This window comes from Pelophylax lessonae (assembly GCF_965119305.1).
Source record: "Pelophylax lessonae genome assembly, chromosome: 4".
NCBI lineage: Eukaryota > Metazoa > Chordata > Amphibia > Anura > Ranidae > Pelophylax > Pelophylax lessonae.
Genome location: NC_138771.1, coordinates 633,883,256 through 633,901,375, shown reverse-complemented (window position 1 = coordinate 633,901,375; position 18,120 = coordinate 633,883,256). Strand labels below are relative to the sequence as shown.

Here is an 18,120-nt window from a genome sequence, read left to right as displayed (position 1 = left end):
TAAGGGCTATCACTTAACCACTTGCTGACTGTATAACTTACATATACGGCAGCAGGGTAGGTGATCCAACACTTCCGGGTAGAGGGCGTGCATGCGCACCACCGGAAACCCACTCCTGCTGTGATTATACACAGCTGGAACTGATCTGCTGGTACCGCAGACTCGATGTCTGCCGGCACCCGCTGATCATTCTGTACAGAGGCAGAACAGCAGTCTGCCTATGTAAACAAGGCAGATTGTCGTTCTGTCAGTAGGAAAGGCATTGATCCTGTGTTCCTGCAAAGCAAGGACAAGAATCCATGTCTTCCCCTAAAATAAAATCTAAATGAAGTCAGAAGTGTTAGGACAGTAACACGGACTTCATATAATTGATGTCAATGCAAGTCGCCTCCAGGTCGCCCCAAAGTAGTACAGGACCCTTTTTCTAAGTCGGAGCGACTTGTGTCGCTCCTATTAGAACCGGTCCTGTACTACTCAATGGCGAGCGACCGACCGCGACTTGTCAGGGGACTAAGTCGCCTGACAAGTCGCGCTAGTGTGAATGGACCCTAAAAGAGAGGAAGAGTTTCATATGGGACACTTGTTCTGGTGACAACTGTCTAAGAGAGAATATATAAAAGAAAGAGAAATGTGGGACTTTAAATGAGGTAAAACTGGACATAGAATACTTTAATGATATAATAAATATAATAAAGAATCACCGCTACATAAGCATACACAGAGATACAGCACAGAGTAAACATGATAATACATAGTAAATCCAAATTTATTACAAAAAATTCTAGGACCCAATAATAGATCACTCAAGAATGTAATGGATATATCAACATGTAAATATTCTCTGTGCTCATAAACTTGCAATGTAGCATGGTAACAAAAAGCAGTGGAGTAATTGTAAGCTCTGCGCGTTTCGTGGACCTCCGTCCATTCATCAGGAGCATAAAAAGTATGTCTAAAAATGGAAATATGGGTTGTATTAATATATTGATATATTGTAAAAAGGGGAAATAGATGATATTGAGAGATATATAGGAATAGACACTACCTTAAACAGTGTCATAAATCCTCAAAACAGTCCAGTCAGAAGAAAGGGGGACTGAGGCGGATTCAGGGATTGCCTGTTCCGGGGCTGAGACATGGATTGCAACCAGCAAAAGGACAAGAGGAAGGAGAGGACCAAAGTGAAGGTGAAAAAGGAATTCCAAGGATATACTCCGGGGATTGATGGCAAAGGCTCATTAAAAGCACAATCAATCTGAAAAAATATTTATAATATTGTGTATAAAATAATTATACTGAGAGAATCAATCTCAAATGAACAATATTTGCAAATAAGTAGATCCATAAGAAAAAGAAAGAGAAAGAGTGCCACCATGGACAGCATCCAAGGTCATCAAATCCCAGGAATGTTACCAAACAGGGTGCATATAAGAAATATATGTGAGACCCAGATTGAGTCAGAAGTGGAGAAGGTGGTAAAGAATGGAAAAAGGATAATCTGTGAAGTGATGGAAGGAAGAGAAAATGTATCCCGTGGAAAGGGGATATATCAGAAGGAATGTGCTGAGGAAAATTATGATTGTGTTGAAAAGGCAAAAGTGACACCAAAACTAAGTAATAAACCAAAGGTATAGTGTTAGACTAGCATAGATAAGATTTACCCAGTTATAGAGAGACAGTGATGAAAGTATTTGCTGGTCCCATCCAAACCATGTGTCCAACGATGCCAGAGTGATACCACGCCAGCGCCATGCTGGCGTCAGTATTAGTAGGCGGCTGAGAGCCCTTCATATCCGGTCAGATAAGAGAGAATTCCACTCACTTTGGAGAGATTTCCTCTTACATCCTGTTGTGTCTACAAGAAGGGACATCTCCCCAAGTGGGACACAGAGCACAGAGGTATAAAAAAAAAAATCAAGAGGTCTCAACTCTTCCATAACCACTTGCCTTCCAGCATATGTACTGTATATATACACGTTCAGGACAGCAACTATTATAGCCAGCGATTGGTTTTCTTGTAATAGAGATCCGGGCGGCTCTACAGCTGCCCAATTACTTTTACAGCAGCGCAGACCTGCTTGCAGCCATTGTCGGGCTCTCCCGTTCCACCAGAGAGCCCGGAGTTGCTGTATGCAGCCAGGTCAGCTTCCCACAGTGAAGATGGAGGAAAATCTGTCCCCCCTCCCCATTTCCTCTCTCATGAATAAGGCCAGAAGCAAGGAGGATTGATTCACTTCCAGTTTCAGAGCTGTCATTCACTGGCTGTTTAAGCCAGGTAAGCAGTTAACCAAGCACTATCAGTATTTGATTAGCCATCTTGGAGGACAGAGGAGGCATTAGGGGTCTAATAGACCACTGATGTCTCCCTAAATAGTACTTGTCACTGCCCAATGCTATCACAAGGGGACTTGTTCACACCTTGTCATAGCAATAGAGTTAAAGGAAACAAAAAATGTGAAAAAAATACATAAAAATAAAATAATAAAAAAAAAAATTAAGCACCTTGCTTTCCCCGTCAAGCGCAAATGCAAATATTGCTCCGACACACAGCTTTAAATGATTGCATCATATTTTTTAAGGTATCACCGCGAACATTGGATTGAGAGCGATAATTCTGGTGCCAGAGCTCATATTTAACTCTATACTGACAACCTGTAAAGGCTTTTAAAGCGTCACCTATAGACAATTAGGTATTGTAGTTTGTAGCCGTTTCACAGGCGTCTCCAATTTGAAATCTTTTTCCATGTTTAGTTTCTTTTTACGTAACATAAGAGCTTTTATATGTTATAAAAAATTGGGTATTGTGTTTGTGTGCACTAAAATTGATTTTAGCGTATTTTATCCTGAGAATTTGCATTTAAATAACGGCTGCGCAAATATCGTGCGACATAAAAAATTGCAACAGCCACCACTTTATTCTCCATTTTATATCTTTTTCCATGTTTAATTTCTTTTTACGCGACATAAGATCTTTTATATTTTATAAAAAATTGGGTATTGTGTTTGTGTGCACTAAAATTTATTTTAGCGGATTTTATCCTGAGAATTTGCATTTAATTAACGGCTGCGCAAGTATCGTGCAACATAAAAAAATTGCAACAGCCACCATTTTATTCTCCAAGGCTTCTGTTTTCAGGAAATGTTTAATGTTTGGGGGTTCTAAATAAATTTCTAATAAAAAATGCAGATTTTAACGTGTTTGAAAAATATAAATATTGCCCTGGACGGCAAGCTGTAATCTATCCAAAACTAACAAATTATGTTTTTGCTTTACATATATTTTACAATATTTCTGATATATAAGAATTACGGCCATATCTACATTGCTATAAAGTGGGTTCTCTAGATAAACAGGACTATAGGATGATGTGTTTATGTTACAAAGCGCTGTATTCTTTGTTCCCTCATTATATCTTTATTTCCAGGCCTTCAGCCGGGCTCATCGCATTGGCCAAGCCAATAAAGTGATGATTTACAGATTTGTGACGCGGGCGTCAGTGGAAGAAAGGATAACTCAGGTGGCCAAGAGGAAGATGATGCTGACTCACCTGGTAGTGAGGCCAGGCCTAGGCTCCAAGGCCGGCTCCATGTCCAAGCAAGAGCTCGATGACATCCTAAAATTTGGAACAGAGGAGCTTTTTAAGGACGAAATTGAAGGTAAGAACTTTGAAGAAACAGTCCAGACTGGTCCTGGTGGTGCAATATTGTCTAGAAATTAGATTAACATAAGGTCCTCCAAGTTTAAAGAGACCATGAAAATAGATTAGCAGAAGATCCTTCATGTTTAACCATTTGCCAACAGCGCTATATGACTACAGCGCGCCAATCCAGTTCTTCTCCTGAGTGCGCATTTCCTGGGGCGTGCATCGGGAACTGTGTGTGATCGCTTTGTCTCTTGGACAGCATGGATCACAGATCGGAATACAGGGCCAATCACAGCGGCCCTTTACCATGTGATCAGCTGTGTCCAATCACAGCTGGTCACATGTAAAAAGACCTGTCAGTTATCAGCTCTCCTTTCCTCACACAGAGACAGCGTGTAAGGAAATGAGAGACGATTTGACAGGGCACAGTGAGAACAGCATGTACACTGATAATCAGGAGGGCACTGATCATAAGTGTAGCCCCCATCAGTGTAGCTTATCAGTGCCCATCAGTGCCACCTCCATCAGTGCAGCCCTGTCAGAGCCTCCTCTTCAGTGCCACCTCATCATTATCAGTGCCCATCAGTGCTGCCTCATCATTATCAGTGCCCATCAGGGCAGCCTCATCAGCGCCCATCAGTGAAGAAGAAAAATTACTTATTTGCAAAACTGTATAACGGAAACTAAGAAAAACATTTATTTTTTCCAAAATTTTCAGTCTTTTTTTATTTAACAAAAAATAATCCCCCCCCCCCCCCCCAGTGGTGACTAAATACCGCCAAAAGAAAGTTCAACTTGTCTCAAAAAAAAAAATGTATAGGGTATAAGTGTTGCATGACCGTGCAATTGCCATTCAGAATTGTGATAGCTGAAAATTGGCCAGGGCAGGAAGGGGGTGAAAGTGCCTGGTATTGAAGTGGTTAAAGACACCATGAAAATAGATGAGCAGAAGGTCCTCCATGTTTAAAGAGACCAAGAAATAGACCATGATAATGTCTTCCATTTTTTAAGAGTCCAGCGCTGTCCTCAACCGGGCTGGTTTGCCACTGGTCTTCAGGTGCCCAGCACCACCATCTTGGATGTGCGAAGCTGACTGTGACTTTCTGGTGTTTTTCACTCCCGGCTCCCCACTGCGCATGTGCGAGACTGAATGATCCTACAGCCTCCTGGGACATGTGATGTGTCCCAGGAGGTTGCAGGCGGGGATGGGGAGGGCCGAACTTAAGAAATAGGTACCTGCTCCCAGAGAAAAAAAAAATAGATAACCTTACAAACGTGGAGTAGTGTGAGCAGAACTTCACAATTTAGATGAATATCTGCTCCTCCATAGATACAGTACAGTCACTTTTTTATTTTTTACTGTCTGTGTCCCAGTTAGGAAGATTGCTGTGATCATCAGTGTCATCGGGAATGAAAGTAAATGGAAATCCAAATTTTTGAGTTGATAAAAAGAACAGTAATCTTCCAACTGGGGCACTAGTTCATGTGACACCTATCTAAGAGGGGATTTCCCTCTCATTGGAAAGAGATCCTCTCACTTCCTGTTGAGTCCACAGGACAGGAAGTGAAGGGAAATCTCTGTAATGATGCACAGATCCTAAAAAATAAACTGGTGGTGACTGGGGTCCTCAATTCAAATCTTGAGCAAGACACTATTTGCATAGAGTTTGCTTGTTCCCCCTGTGCTTTTGTGGGCTTCCTCCCACACTCCAGATACAGACTGGTAGAAAATTTGGCCCCAGTCTAAATTGGTCCTGCTTTGTGTTTACGTGTACATGAGCTAGGGACCTTAGATTGTAAGCTTGTTGAGGGCAAGAACTGATGTGAAGGTACAGTATGTAAAACATGGTGTAAATTGTCGGCTTTAAATACATGGCTTTAATAAATAAACCGACAGAGGTTTAACCATTTCTTACTTTATCCAGAATGAAAAAAAAAAAAAAAAAAAAAGTTTTTGCTTTAGATATACTTTAAGACAGTGGTCCTCAACCCTGGCCTACAGGGCCCACTAACAGGCCAGATTTTCAAGATAACTGAAATGCATCCCAGGTGATATCATTTGCTGCTCAGTGATTGCAGTACTCTAGTCTGCATCTCCCCAAGGTAATACCTAAAATCTGGCCTGTTAGTGGGCCCTGTAGGCCAGGGTTGAGGACCACTGCTTTAAGATACACAGATAAAAAACTAATAACCGTTTTCTCTCTGCTAGCTGACAACAAGGAGGAGGACAGCAGTGTGATCCATTACGACAACAGCGCCATCGACAGGCTGTTAGACCGAAATCAGGATGTGACGGAGGACACAGAGGTCCAGAATATGAATGAGTATCTAAGCTCCTTCAAGGTGGCCCGGTATGTGGTGCGGGAGGAAGAGAAGGTGAGTGGAACAATATGCAAAACACATCTGGGTCCACTCCACCCTGAAGTGATATTTTAGTGATAAATGACAGATTTAGCCCTGGTTCACACTAGAACAGGGTGCGTGTGCGTGTTTCCTGCACCGCACACTGCCGTTGAGATCTACAGCAAGTATCAGTGCAATGTTAACAACACCCCAAGCACAGTTCGCAAACGCAGTGCTTTTGCCTACACCAGATTGCATGGTACAAAACTTATTGTTAACCCACTATACTATGATGAAGCCATCCCCTCTGGTATATAACACTATGTGTCGCTGTGCCTGTGCTATATAAAATGCTGATTATGCCTTATCTTAGTGCGTCTCCCAGCACTCACGTTATTTCTCGGCTCTCTCCTCTGCCTGGCTGACAGCTATAGCGGGCGGGGCCGAGCACCCGTGTTGATGTCAGCCGGGGAGGAGAGGGAGCCATGGAGTCACGCAAGCGCCAGGAGATGGTCTGAGATAATCAGCATTTTTTTTTTTATATATAGCACCGACACAGGGACACACAGCGTTATATAACAGAGGGCATTGCATGATCATAGTATAGAAATGAGAGAAGCAGAAGGGGAGGATCATGGAGTTGACAGAGCTGACAGGCAGGGAGGGAAGGGGGAAGGAGGACACAGGAGAGAAGAGAGGAGAGCTGCGGATGACGGAGGCACGTAAACTGACCACAGTGTCAGGGCTCAGCAGCCATGATAAAGCTTGGTCAGTTTACAGGGGGGAGGGTATAGCCAGGCAGAATCAGCCAGGTCTTTCAGGTGATACAGGGGGCCTAATTACAGTACAAGCACTGTTCTCTATAACAGGATCCATTTTTTTATTTTTTTTTTTTAAAGGGTAACAAACACTAAGTGCCGGTTCACATATGTGCGGCTGCGGCGATCGCATGTAATGTCGGAGCGCACTGCTCCTTCATTAAATGCGATCGGCTGTGCGGTGCGAGTTCAGCCATACACTTTGTATGGCTAAATTCGCACTGCACCCGCAGCAAAGACGCACAGGACCCTTTTATGCAGCCGCATCAGGATCGGATCGCACAGTGGTTCACACTTGTGCGATCCGATCCTGTGCGAACTGTAAGATCGCACTGCGATATGCAATCAAACTGGGGGTGTCGTTAACATTTCATTGACACCCCCAGCGTATCGCATATGGCAGTGTGAACTGCCAGGGGTGCGTTTGCGATGCGGGAACAGGCTGCGAAATTTGCAGCCTTCCCGCATCGCATAAGTGTGAACCGGCACTGATACTTCTATGCAATATAATGATATAGTGGGTTTACATACAAAAGGTGATACTTAAGTCTTTTTTTTTTTTAAATAGCAAACATGTCATACTTACCTGCTCTGTGCAGTGGTTTTGCACAGAGCAGCCCAGATTCTGCTCTTCTCGGGCCCCTCTTTGGTGCTCCTGGCTCCTCCCTCCTGCCGAGTGCCCCCACAAGCATCTCGCTATGGGGGCATGCAAGCCCAGCCGCTGCTCTGTATATTCATTGAGACATAGAGCCATGGCTCGGTCCCGCCCCCTTTCTTTCCTTATTGGCTCACTGACTTTGATTGACAGCAGCGGAAGCCAATGGCACCCGCTGCTGTGTCACAGACAATCAGGAGGGAGAGTCTTAGACAGCGAGTATCTTGTGCATCATCGCTGGATAAAGAGGTGGCAGAGGTAAGTATGAGGGGGGCTGCTGCACATAGAAGGTTTTTTATCGTAATGCATAGAATGCATTACGATTAACCACTTCTGGACTGGAAGGATTTGCCCCCTTAATGACCAGGCCATATTTTGCGATTCGGCACTGCCTTACTTTATCGGACAATTGCGTGGTCATGCGATGCTGTACCCAAATAAAATTGATGTCCTTTTTTTTCCACAAACAGCTTTCTTTTGGTGGTATTTGATCACCTGTGCGATTTCTATTTTTTGCGCTATAAACAAAAAAAGAGCGACAATTCTGGAAAAAAACCCCAATATTTTTCACATTCTGCTATATATCGTAACATTCCCAATCAAAAAAAAAAACAATATTTGTACACATTCTGCTATGACATTCCCAAAAAAAAAAAAAAAAAATTATCAAAGTATTTTAACATTTTAGGCCAATTTGTTTTCTGCTACATATTTTTGGTAAAAAAAAAATCGCAATAAGATTATTTTGATTGGTTTGCGCAAAAGTTATTGCGTCTAAAAACTACGAGAAAGATTTAAGTAATTTTTTTTTTTCACTAGTAATTTCAGTGATCTGCAGTTTTTTGCGGGACTGCGACATTGCGGCGGACAGATCGGACCCCTAACTGACATTTCTGACACTTTTGGGGGGACCAGTGATATTACTACAGTAATCAGTGCTGAAAATATGCACTGTTACTGTAATAATGACACTGGCAGGGAAGGGGTTAACACAGTAAGTGGTCAAGGGGTTAAATGTGTACCTAGGGGCGTGTTTCTAACTGTATGTGGGCGGGGCTTGTGAAATGATCACAGGGACCTGTGTTCCTATATAGAAGGATCACAGGCGCTCTATGATCATTGTTTACAACAGCCGACCATTCTTCTCTCTCAGCGGGGAGCGATCGCGGGTGTCAGGCGGCAATCGGAGCCACCTGCCCGTGCATCGGAGTCCCCGCTAGGGTTGCCACCTCATTCCTTTAAACCAGGACACATATTAAATACACAGGTTCTGTGGCTGATATAATGCACATAAGGCACTAAGTGAGTTTTATTACCACCTTAATCTGCCACGGAACCTGTGTAATTAATCTGTGTCCTGGTTTAAAGCGATGAGGTGGCAACCCTAGTCTCCGCTGTCGAGTGGGGGCGGGAGCGCGCCGGTGACGGGGCGCGCTCGCCCCCTAGCTGCAGGCGTGCGACCCACGTATGCCTACGTCGGTTTGCGCAGGAGAGCTACCCTGCTGCAGTATAACTGCGGTGGGCGGTCGGGAAGCAGTTAAAAAAAAAAAAACCTTCTGCCTTTAGAACCACTTTAATTAGATAAATCTTTGAGGCACTAAGATGGAGGTGTTGGGAGAAGAAAACACACACGTGAGGTTAAATTTGGTATTAGATCACTATTAGCTGCAGTGTTGAAAGGATTGCTAATTATATATAGACCTCTATGAGCCCTGCGGAGGAGGGCAAAGTATAACTACAGACCTCACAGATAAAAAAAAAATGTGTCCTCCATTAACTCTGGTAAGGGGGAGCAATAGATTGACAGTGCAAACCAACAAGATAAATTGCTGGTTAATTACATAACCACTAACAAGCCTTCTACAGGGTTAGCGGCACACATGGAAAATGCTTGTTAACGAAATAACCTCAGTTAGCCTGGTTATATGGGGTGTAAAAGGGGTTAATGGTTCATGTCAACAAGGTATTTGCATCCCAATTACATCATCTCTGTCGGCCTTTTGTGTAAAGCCCCGTACACACGTACTGATCGTCGGCCGAACGATCGGCCGTCTTTTGTCCGAGGGCTGTCTTGTCTGTTGAAAAGTGCAAAAGACTGCACACGAATTTTGTCGGCCAACAACAGCCGACTGCAGAAGTGATGTCATGTAATGGTTAACTTTCCCTGTGTTTTTTCTTTTCTGAGCATGCCCAGTCTTGTAAATCTGCTGTCTGTCGGCCGAAATCTGTACTGACTGGCGAACAATCGGCCGTTCTGGTGTCGGCATAGAAAAATTTTGATGCTTGCACGACAGATTCTGTTCGGCCGAAAGTGCGCTGTCGGCTGTAGGAAGCATCATACTAACAAGCCGAAAATCAGCCGAACATTTTCGGCCGACAATCGGTACGTGTGTACGGGGCTTTAGGGTTAACAATGCATATGTCCACGGAATCATTTTAATAGACAACCTTTGCCCCACCCCAAGAAGAGCATAGAATGTTAGCAGTGCATACCAATAACACAAAACAGAATGTTAATTAGAGAGGTCTACTGTTTGTATATAGGTGTAAAGCAAGAGCAGTGCATAATAAAAGGGTAAGAGTTTTCCATTATATTACCGCTGTCTAGAATTTTTATGAGGATGGGAAGGGTTAATGGCGCATAACAAAGGGTATAATGCTTGTTAATGGGTAACCTCTGGAAGGAGAATAATGGGTGCATGCCAACAATATGGAATCTGTTAGAGAAGTATGGTAAGAAGAGCTTAAATTAAAAAAAAAAAAGGAGGGGTAAAAGTGTCCAAGCGAGTCACATGGTCTCAAGGCTTTGAAGCAATTAAACATCTCCAGAGCTCAGAGCAGCAGCTTTACTGATGAGGGCGGCATGGAACACAGAGCAGCTACTAGGAGTTGGAACACCTGAGAGAAGCCTATGCACTTCACACGGAGAATAGGAGAGGAATGAAGGTGTTTGATGGAAGACTTGCCAATCTTGACCATGCAGGAGCCAGGAGGAGCAGGGAATCCCTGCCAGATACACTAGGCAAAGGGTATGTCCACAGCTTAAAGGCTAATTCAACCTTTGGGCCAGCAGCGTTTTTGAAGAACAAAATGTCTGATGCTTGTAAAAGTGTCTAGGAGCTCAAGCAAACTGCTGCTAAAAAAAAAAAAAAACTGCTTTTATTTCTCTGCCTTGTTTTGGCCTCATGCATACTGCAGCTTTAGTAGCATTAGGTGTTTTTTTTCTGCCAAAACTCTGCTGCTCCTGGGTGCACTGGGCTTTTTTCTTGTCTCTTAAAGCCCCTTGACACTAAATACTGCTTAAAAGCCTTTGTGTGCATGGACACATAGGCTAACATGCAGGGGAGTTTAGAGGCAGGAAAAATAAACGCCAGGCGCCCCTAGAAGTATCTGGAAAAATGTCCAGTGTGCATGAGGCCTAAAGGAAGAAATAAATGCACTGATTTTTGCAAGAAAAAAATGTACATTTATTGTTTTGCCACAGAAGCATGCAATGCCTTGCAACCGCAATCAGTGGATCGCGGTTGCAATGTCAGGCTCCTGCAAACACTTCCTTTCGTTTTCAGCTTTTACTTCTGCACAGGCTTTCAGTTAGTTGGAGGAAGTGTCAATGGACTTTGTGTGGGCTGGATACAGCACTCATATCCGTATGTCTGTTTTTCATCCCATTTTTTTGCGGATGAAATACGGACATAATGCATGTCAATGGGATTGCGAATGTCAGCGGATGACCATCCACTGACACCTGATTTGCGCCCTTTCCGATCAAGTTCATTTTTTTGGAACGGGAGAGAACCCTATTTTTCTTCCGTTTAAAAAAACGTAATGGAAGCAAAAACAGATGTCAGCGGTGTCATCCGCTGACATCCGCAATCCCATTGACATGCATTATCTCAGTTTTTTATCATCCGCAAACGGATGGGATGATAAACGGACATACGGACCGGGTGACACAAGTGTCATCTGTGTCCGTTTTAAAAAAAAAAAAAAAGGGCCGGAGTGGAGCAAAAAACGGTCCGCCCTGTGTGAAAGGACCCATAGTCTGTTGAAATTCATCTGCAGCGCTGGCAGGTGGGACTTGCAGTTTATTTAATTTTCAGATCACTGCAAATTAAAGATGCGGTTATGCAAGCAGAGTCCTTAATGTGACCGCAGCTATAGGGGAGAGGAAATCCCGCACGCTGTCATGGGGGGGGGGGGCTCTGGGGGTGGGAGGCAGGTACTTAGGAACACATTACACTCTAAATAGGGGTGTAAAATGTTCCTAAAGGTGAACGTCTTTTAATCGGGTGGAAGCAGTTTCAGCCACCAGACTGAATCAGGGCCAGATATAAGCTCCTAGCAGAAACCGCTATAACTGATCAAGGCACCCATGTGGGGGATTACCAGACAGGCGGTAGCAACTGTAGGATGTAGTATCCTCAAAATGTATGGTTATCTCTCCTACAGCAGGCTGTAGAACTAGAGCATTTCATCCTTTATACATAATGCTAAGATTGACATTGCATTAGCCTTCAGTACAGTGCAAGGAGACGTGCACAAAAAAAGGGAACCGAGAGGAACAGGTGGTGAGATACTGCAGAAAAGGGCATCCTTGGTGGCAACACTTTAGCTGGGTACTTTAATTGCCATTCATGCAAGGTCCAAATGTTTATCACTGGAGTCAGAGGCCTGTTTCACACAAGCTCTTCACATAAGAGGTGTGAACAGCAAGCTTTGACTAAGCATTTGCAGAGCTTAGTCAAAGCTTTTAAAGTTTTTAGTTTGTAAGTGTTGAATACAGGTTCTAATGGGAGTGCTGCTTGCACCTTTAAGCAAGCTGCTAGCAGGCTTTAGCAAGCTTTTTTCTTTTTAAACGTTTTTTATTGAAGGCAAAATAAACATGGTACAAGCAATATGCAGTGAAAATAGTAGGTACATGCCTAGATAAGCTTTCAACAAGTGCTGAAGCCTGCTAGCATCTTGCTCAAAATGTAAATAAACACTCCCATTATGACTTGTGTTCAACATTTACAAAATCGAGCTGCATGGTACTTTAAAATCTTCAACAGAGCTTGCTGAAAGATCTGCAAATGCTTTGTCCTAGCTTTCTGTTCACACTGCTCTTATACAAGCTGAAGCCCGTGTGAAACAGGCCTAAGAGGACAAAGGTTTTTATGCCCGAAGCAACCGCACTGTGCTAAAACTATCCTTTTTTCACAGAACGCTGTGCTTGTTTTTTTTTTTTTTTTTTGGATTACATTTTGTTGATGTAAAACAAGCTTTTATGGCATGCTTGTATTCACACTAATGATGAGGAAACAATGTTTTGGCCTTGTTTTCATAGGCAGAGCCCTGTCCTGTGTAAATTCATGACGATCGCCGGGTGTCAGTTGGTAATCCATTGGCTGGCACCCACTAATTGACATCTGCTTTGTTTACCACTTCTGGACCGGAAGGATTTGCCCCCTTAATGACCAGGCCATTTTATTGCCATTCGGTACTGTGTTAGGTTATCAGAAAATTGCGCGGTCGTGCAATGCTGTACCAAAAATAAAATTCATGTTTTTTTTTTTCGCCCCACAAATGGAGCTTTTTTTTTTTTTTTTTTTTTTTTTTTTGTGGTATTTGATCACCTGTGCCTTTTTTTTTTTGCGCGCTATAAACAAAAAAAGAGCGATATATATTTTTCACATTCTGCTATATAACCTTTCCAAAAAAAAAAATAAAAAAACTAATTTTTTCATCCTCTTAGGCCAATTTGTATTCTGCTACATATTTTTGGTTAAAAAAAAAAAAAAATTGCAATAAGCGTATTTTGATCGGTTTCAACAGCCGCTGGTGCGCGGGAGTGACGTCACCGCGGCTCCGGCCAATCAGATGGCCGGATGCGCGATCCCGGAAGATGGGCGACTGGACATGTCGACATATGCGATGCATACTAGCTCATGTGTTTCTCTTGCAGGGTGAAAAAAGGGGGGGAAAAAAAAGGGTTTACAACCTCTTTAATAGTAATGGCAGCAATCAGCGATTTTTAGCGACATTGCGGCGGACAGATCGGACCCCCCTAAGGGACATTTTTGACACTTTTGGGGTTACCAGTGACATTACTACAGTAATCAGTGCTAAAAATATGCACTGTTACTGTAATAATGACACTGGCAGGGAAGGGGTTAACCTAGTGGGTGATCAAGGGGTTAAATGTAAGCCTAGGGGAGTGGTTACTAACTGTGGGGGGGGGGGGGGGTTGGGCTTTTGAAATGACCATAGAGACCTGTGTTCCTATATAGAAGGATCACAGGCACTCTGTGATCATTTCAGAGAGAACTGTCAGCTGTGTTTACAACAGCTGCTCATCCTTCTCTCTCAGCGGGGAATGATCGCGGCTGGCAGACGGCATTCATGGCCGGCGGCCCAGTGCATCGGCATCCCCGCTGCCCAGTGGGGCGGGAGCATGCCGCAAGTGGCGCACGCTCGCCCCCCCAGCACCAGGCGCGCGACCGGCATACCCCTAAGTCGGTTTGCGCAGAAGGGGCTGCCTGCTGCAGTATATCTGCGGGGGGCGGTCCGGAACTGGTTAATCACAGCACGGCCGGGTCGTCAGTGGTGTGCACATGCCCCCTACCTAGGAGTCTCAGTTCCTATACCTAGTACGTGATCTGGTGCAGCCGAGCCGCCTTGCCACCATATATCTGTTATACGGTCGGCAAGTGGTTAAACTAAATGCGTACGATCTGGTATCGTACGAGAAATTTAGTGCTCGTCACATCGGATAATTTTGCATGAATTGTCGTGATTGGCTTTCGAACCCAATGTACAAACTTTCAGATTATTGTACGATCGATTCAAAAGTGGTATTTTATAAACACTTTTCTGAGTGTGTGTGTATGGGATTTAAGCCTCCGAAAACATACAGTATATGTCTAAAACCATTTAGCAATGGTCCATACGCACATAACCCAGAACCTACTGGATGTGGCTGCAAATGACTTTTGTAGTAGACAGAAGTAAATGCAAACTGCCAGAACCCTAATCTTATTATAATACTGGTTTTATATAGTGCCAACAGTTTGTGCAGTGCATTAGAAAATAAAGGCAGACCATACAGTTACACTACAATGCAATACAAGAGGAATCGGAGGGCCCTGCTCCTTAGAGCTTACAATCTAAGCATAGCTCTCAGGAGGACAGGAGAGCAGGACCGAGGACAGGAAATAGTGAACGGGTTAATTTACAGCGTTGTTTAAGTTGCCTGTGTATATTAAATTTGACTTAAAAGTATGTCTTTCCCTTTAATGTCCACCTTTGGTCATGTAGTTGGAAGAGTTGGAACGGGAGGTCATAAAACAAGAAGAGAATGTAGATCCCGATTACTGGGAGAAGCTCCTTAGGCATCATTATGAGCAGCAGCAGGAAGACCTGGCTCGGAACTTGGGCAAAGGGAAGAGGGTGCGGAAACAGGTCAACTACAATGACGCCGCCCAGGAGGATCAAGGTGAGACTTCTTAAAGCAGTATTAAACTATTTCTACACCCCCCCCCCATGTTTTTTTCCCCTCAATTACCTGTATTGCTGTGTTCTCTCAAAAAAAAAAAAAAAAAAAACAAATTCAGCCTTGTCTTGCTGCGGGCTGTTGGGGTGCAACACAGTGGGTTCCATGCCGCCATCTTGAATTTCTTCAGCTGGCTGGCTCTTCTGGGTGTAGGCAGGCAGCTCAGGTGATGCACCAGACCTGCCCTCCAGACAAACGCCGCCCTCCCCCGCCGGTTTGTGTGCCTACCTGAAGCCTCCTGGGAGATTTGATGTCAGTATCCCAGGAGACTGCGGACCAGGTCCACGTCATTCTGCCTAGTTTGGAATGGCGACTAGGGGCGGGGCTGGAAAAAAAATTCTGCAATATAACTGTTATGGAGGGGGTAGTGATAAAGTGGAACTTACTTCCTTTTGGGAGTTTAGCTCCGCTTTACCTAAAAATGCTTGATTTGATCAAGGAACAACTAATGCACACTAATCTCCTCCTCAGAAGAATTGATCCAACTGCTCTTGTGTACCCCCCATGAGGCAAAATTTAGGTACAATTACCCCTGGGAGGGTTTGTTTGGCCTTTCTCAAATTGGAGATTGTGGGAGGGTGAATGTGATGACCCGTCTTTACCTTTCAGATAACCAATCCGAGTACTCTGTGGGCTCGGAAGAGGAAGATGAAGATTTTGATGAGAGGACAGAAGGTGAGCTGGATAAGGGCTGCGGAGTGGAGCTTTAGATCTGTTCTGCGGTTTAGAGTTATTTAGCTTTTTCATATTATTATTTTTTTCTTTCTTTTTTTTTTTTTTTTTTTTTTAATAAAATAGGTCGCAGGCAGTCCCGTCGCCAGCTGCGCAATGAGAAAGACAAGCTGCTCCCACCTCTTCTAGCTCGAGTTGGTGGAAACATAGAGGTAAGATGACGAGATTCATGTCATGAACACTGGTTCCTTCCAGTCTGGCCAATATTTAGCCTAGGCCTGAGTTCTAGGTCTGCGTAATGCACCTGACCTATTCTTGTCCACATGCTTTAGGATGTCCTCTGTATCTTATTATAGGTCCTTGGCTTCAACACACGGCAGCGAAAGGCTTTCCTAAATGCGGTTATGCGATGGGGTATGCCGCCTCAGGATGCCTTCTCCACACACTGGCTGGTGAGAGATCTCCGGGGCAAGAGTGAGAAGGAGTTCAAGTAAGTGGTGCACCCATCTACCTATGTCTTATCAGACCATGGATGCCATCACCGCCGTATGCATTATTACTGTCTGTTCACCTCTTTGCACACACACAAAAAAAAAATCTGTCTTGATATTATAGTTTTCATTGTGCTCTATGGCATCTCAGACCTCAACGGCTGTCACTGTGGAGAGTGAGCCTGTGCTTGACCCATACAGGGAAAAGTGACAGGTTCCTTTAACCACTTAAGCCCCGGAAGATTTTACCCCCATTCCGACCAGGGTTTTTTTTTGCGATTCGGCACTGTGTGACTTTAACGGACAATTGCGCGTTGTCGTGCGACGCTGTACCTAAACAAATTTGACGTTCTTTTTTTCCCCACAAACAGCTTTCTTTTGGTGGTATTTGATCACCTGTGCGATTTTGCGCTATAAACAAAAAAAAGAGCGTCAATTTTGCAAAAATAACAAATATTTTTCACATTTTTTTTCTATATGAAATTCCCCCAAAAAAATTTTAAAAATCAAAATTTTTTAACATTTTTGGCCAATTTGTTTTCTGCTACATATGTTTGGTAAAAAAAATTGCAAAAAGCGTATTTTGATTGGTTTGCGCAAAAGTTATTGCGTTTACTAACTAAGGGAAAGATTTTTGTCATTTTTGGTGTTTTTTTTTTTTAACTCGTAATGGCGGCGGTCTGCATTTTTTTTTTTTTTTTTTTTTTTTCCTTTTGCGGTACTGTAACATTGCGGCGGACAGATCGGACCCTTGACTGACATTTTTGACACTTTTGGGGTTACCAGTGACATTACTGCAGTGATCAGTGATATACATATGCACTGTTACTGCAAAATGACACTGGCAGGGAAGGGGTTAACTTTATTGGGGAAGGAGGGGTTAAGTGTGTCCCTAGGGCCGTGCTTCTTACTGTGATTGGACATAGCTACTGGTGTAGGAACAGTGATCAACGGTCCAACATAGTAGAACTGTATGATCACCATTCCTACACAGGGGAGAATGACAGGCGGCTGTTTACATCAGCCACCTGCCTTTCTCCCTTCACGGCGGACGATCGCGAGTGACCGGCGGACATCGGGTCCGCCGGTCACACGCACGGACTTCCCAGGGAACGAGCCGGGGCGGGCGCGCGCCTCCGCGAGCGCTCGCCCGCTATTGGCTCACAAGGAAGTGACAGGCTAGTGACGTACCAGTACGTCACTTTGCCTGGCCGGGGCTGACCGCCGCGGTATATGTACTTGCGACGGTCGGCAACTGGTTAAAGTAGTTGTAAACCCCTCTGTAATGTTTGTACCTGTAGGTAAGCCTATAATAAGGCTTATCTATAGGTGCTGTAAATATCTCCTAAAATTGCTCCGTTTAGGAGATATTTACATTGCATGCACCCGATGACGTCATCGGCGCATGTGCTCTGAAGGAATGGCCGCCCGTGCAGTTTCTTCAGAGCCCAGTGCCGTGACTGGTGGCTCCCGCGTCATGCGGCTCCAGCCAGTAACACAGCCGGAGTCTGCTAACTCCGAAAGAAGACAGGCAAAGATGGATGCGGGGACGACGCAGGCTTTGTTTGCAAGTAAGTGTCACAGTGACACGTGGCTTTGAGATTTACTGCCGGTTCACACTGTTCCGACTTGTCAGGCGACTTGGTCTGCTGTGCAATGGAACCGTTCTAATCAGAGCGACTCAAGTCGCTCCAACTTAGAAAAAGGTTCCTGCACTTTTTTTTTTTTTTTTGCAGTCGGAGCGACTTCCATTGACTTCAATTATGTGAAGTCGTTACAAGCCGCGACGAAGTGGCGGTGCACGGGAGACGGCATTAGTCGCCTGAAGTCGGGTCAGATCAGTGTGAACCGACACTGACTGTGGCTTTGAAATCGCCACAATGTGAATGAGGGCTGAGAGCTACTTTGATTGATAAAAGCCACTCAAACATTTTAAGATTGCTATTCATAAGAAGCATTTAGCTGA

The 18,120-nt window shown here is 44.1% G+C and overlaps 1 protein-coding gene across 2 annotated transcripts in view; it reads left to right on the top strand.

Moving 5' to 3' along the window:
• The window catches only part of CHD3 (chromodomain helicase DNA binding protein 3), a 407,921-nt gene that overhangs the window by 110,322 nt on the left and 279,479 nt on the right, over window positions 1–18,120 (top strand). For both annotated transcript variants that reach the window (XM_082254656.1, XM_082254655.1), the window contains exons 23-28: window positions 3,426–3,657; window positions 5,854–6,020; window positions 14,757–14,934; window positions 15,601–15,666; window positions 15,790–15,875; window positions 16,020–16,153. In XM_082254656.1, the coding sequence (XP_082110782.1) occupies window positions 3,426–3,657; window positions 5,854–6,020; window positions 14,757–14,934; window positions 15,601–15,666; window positions 15,790–15,875; window positions 16,020–16,153 (863 nt within the window). The remainder of the gene's footprint in view (window positions 1–3,425; window positions 3,658–5,853; window positions 6,021–14,756; window positions 14,935–15,600; window positions 15,667–15,789; window positions 15,876–16,019; window positions 16,154–18,120) is intronic.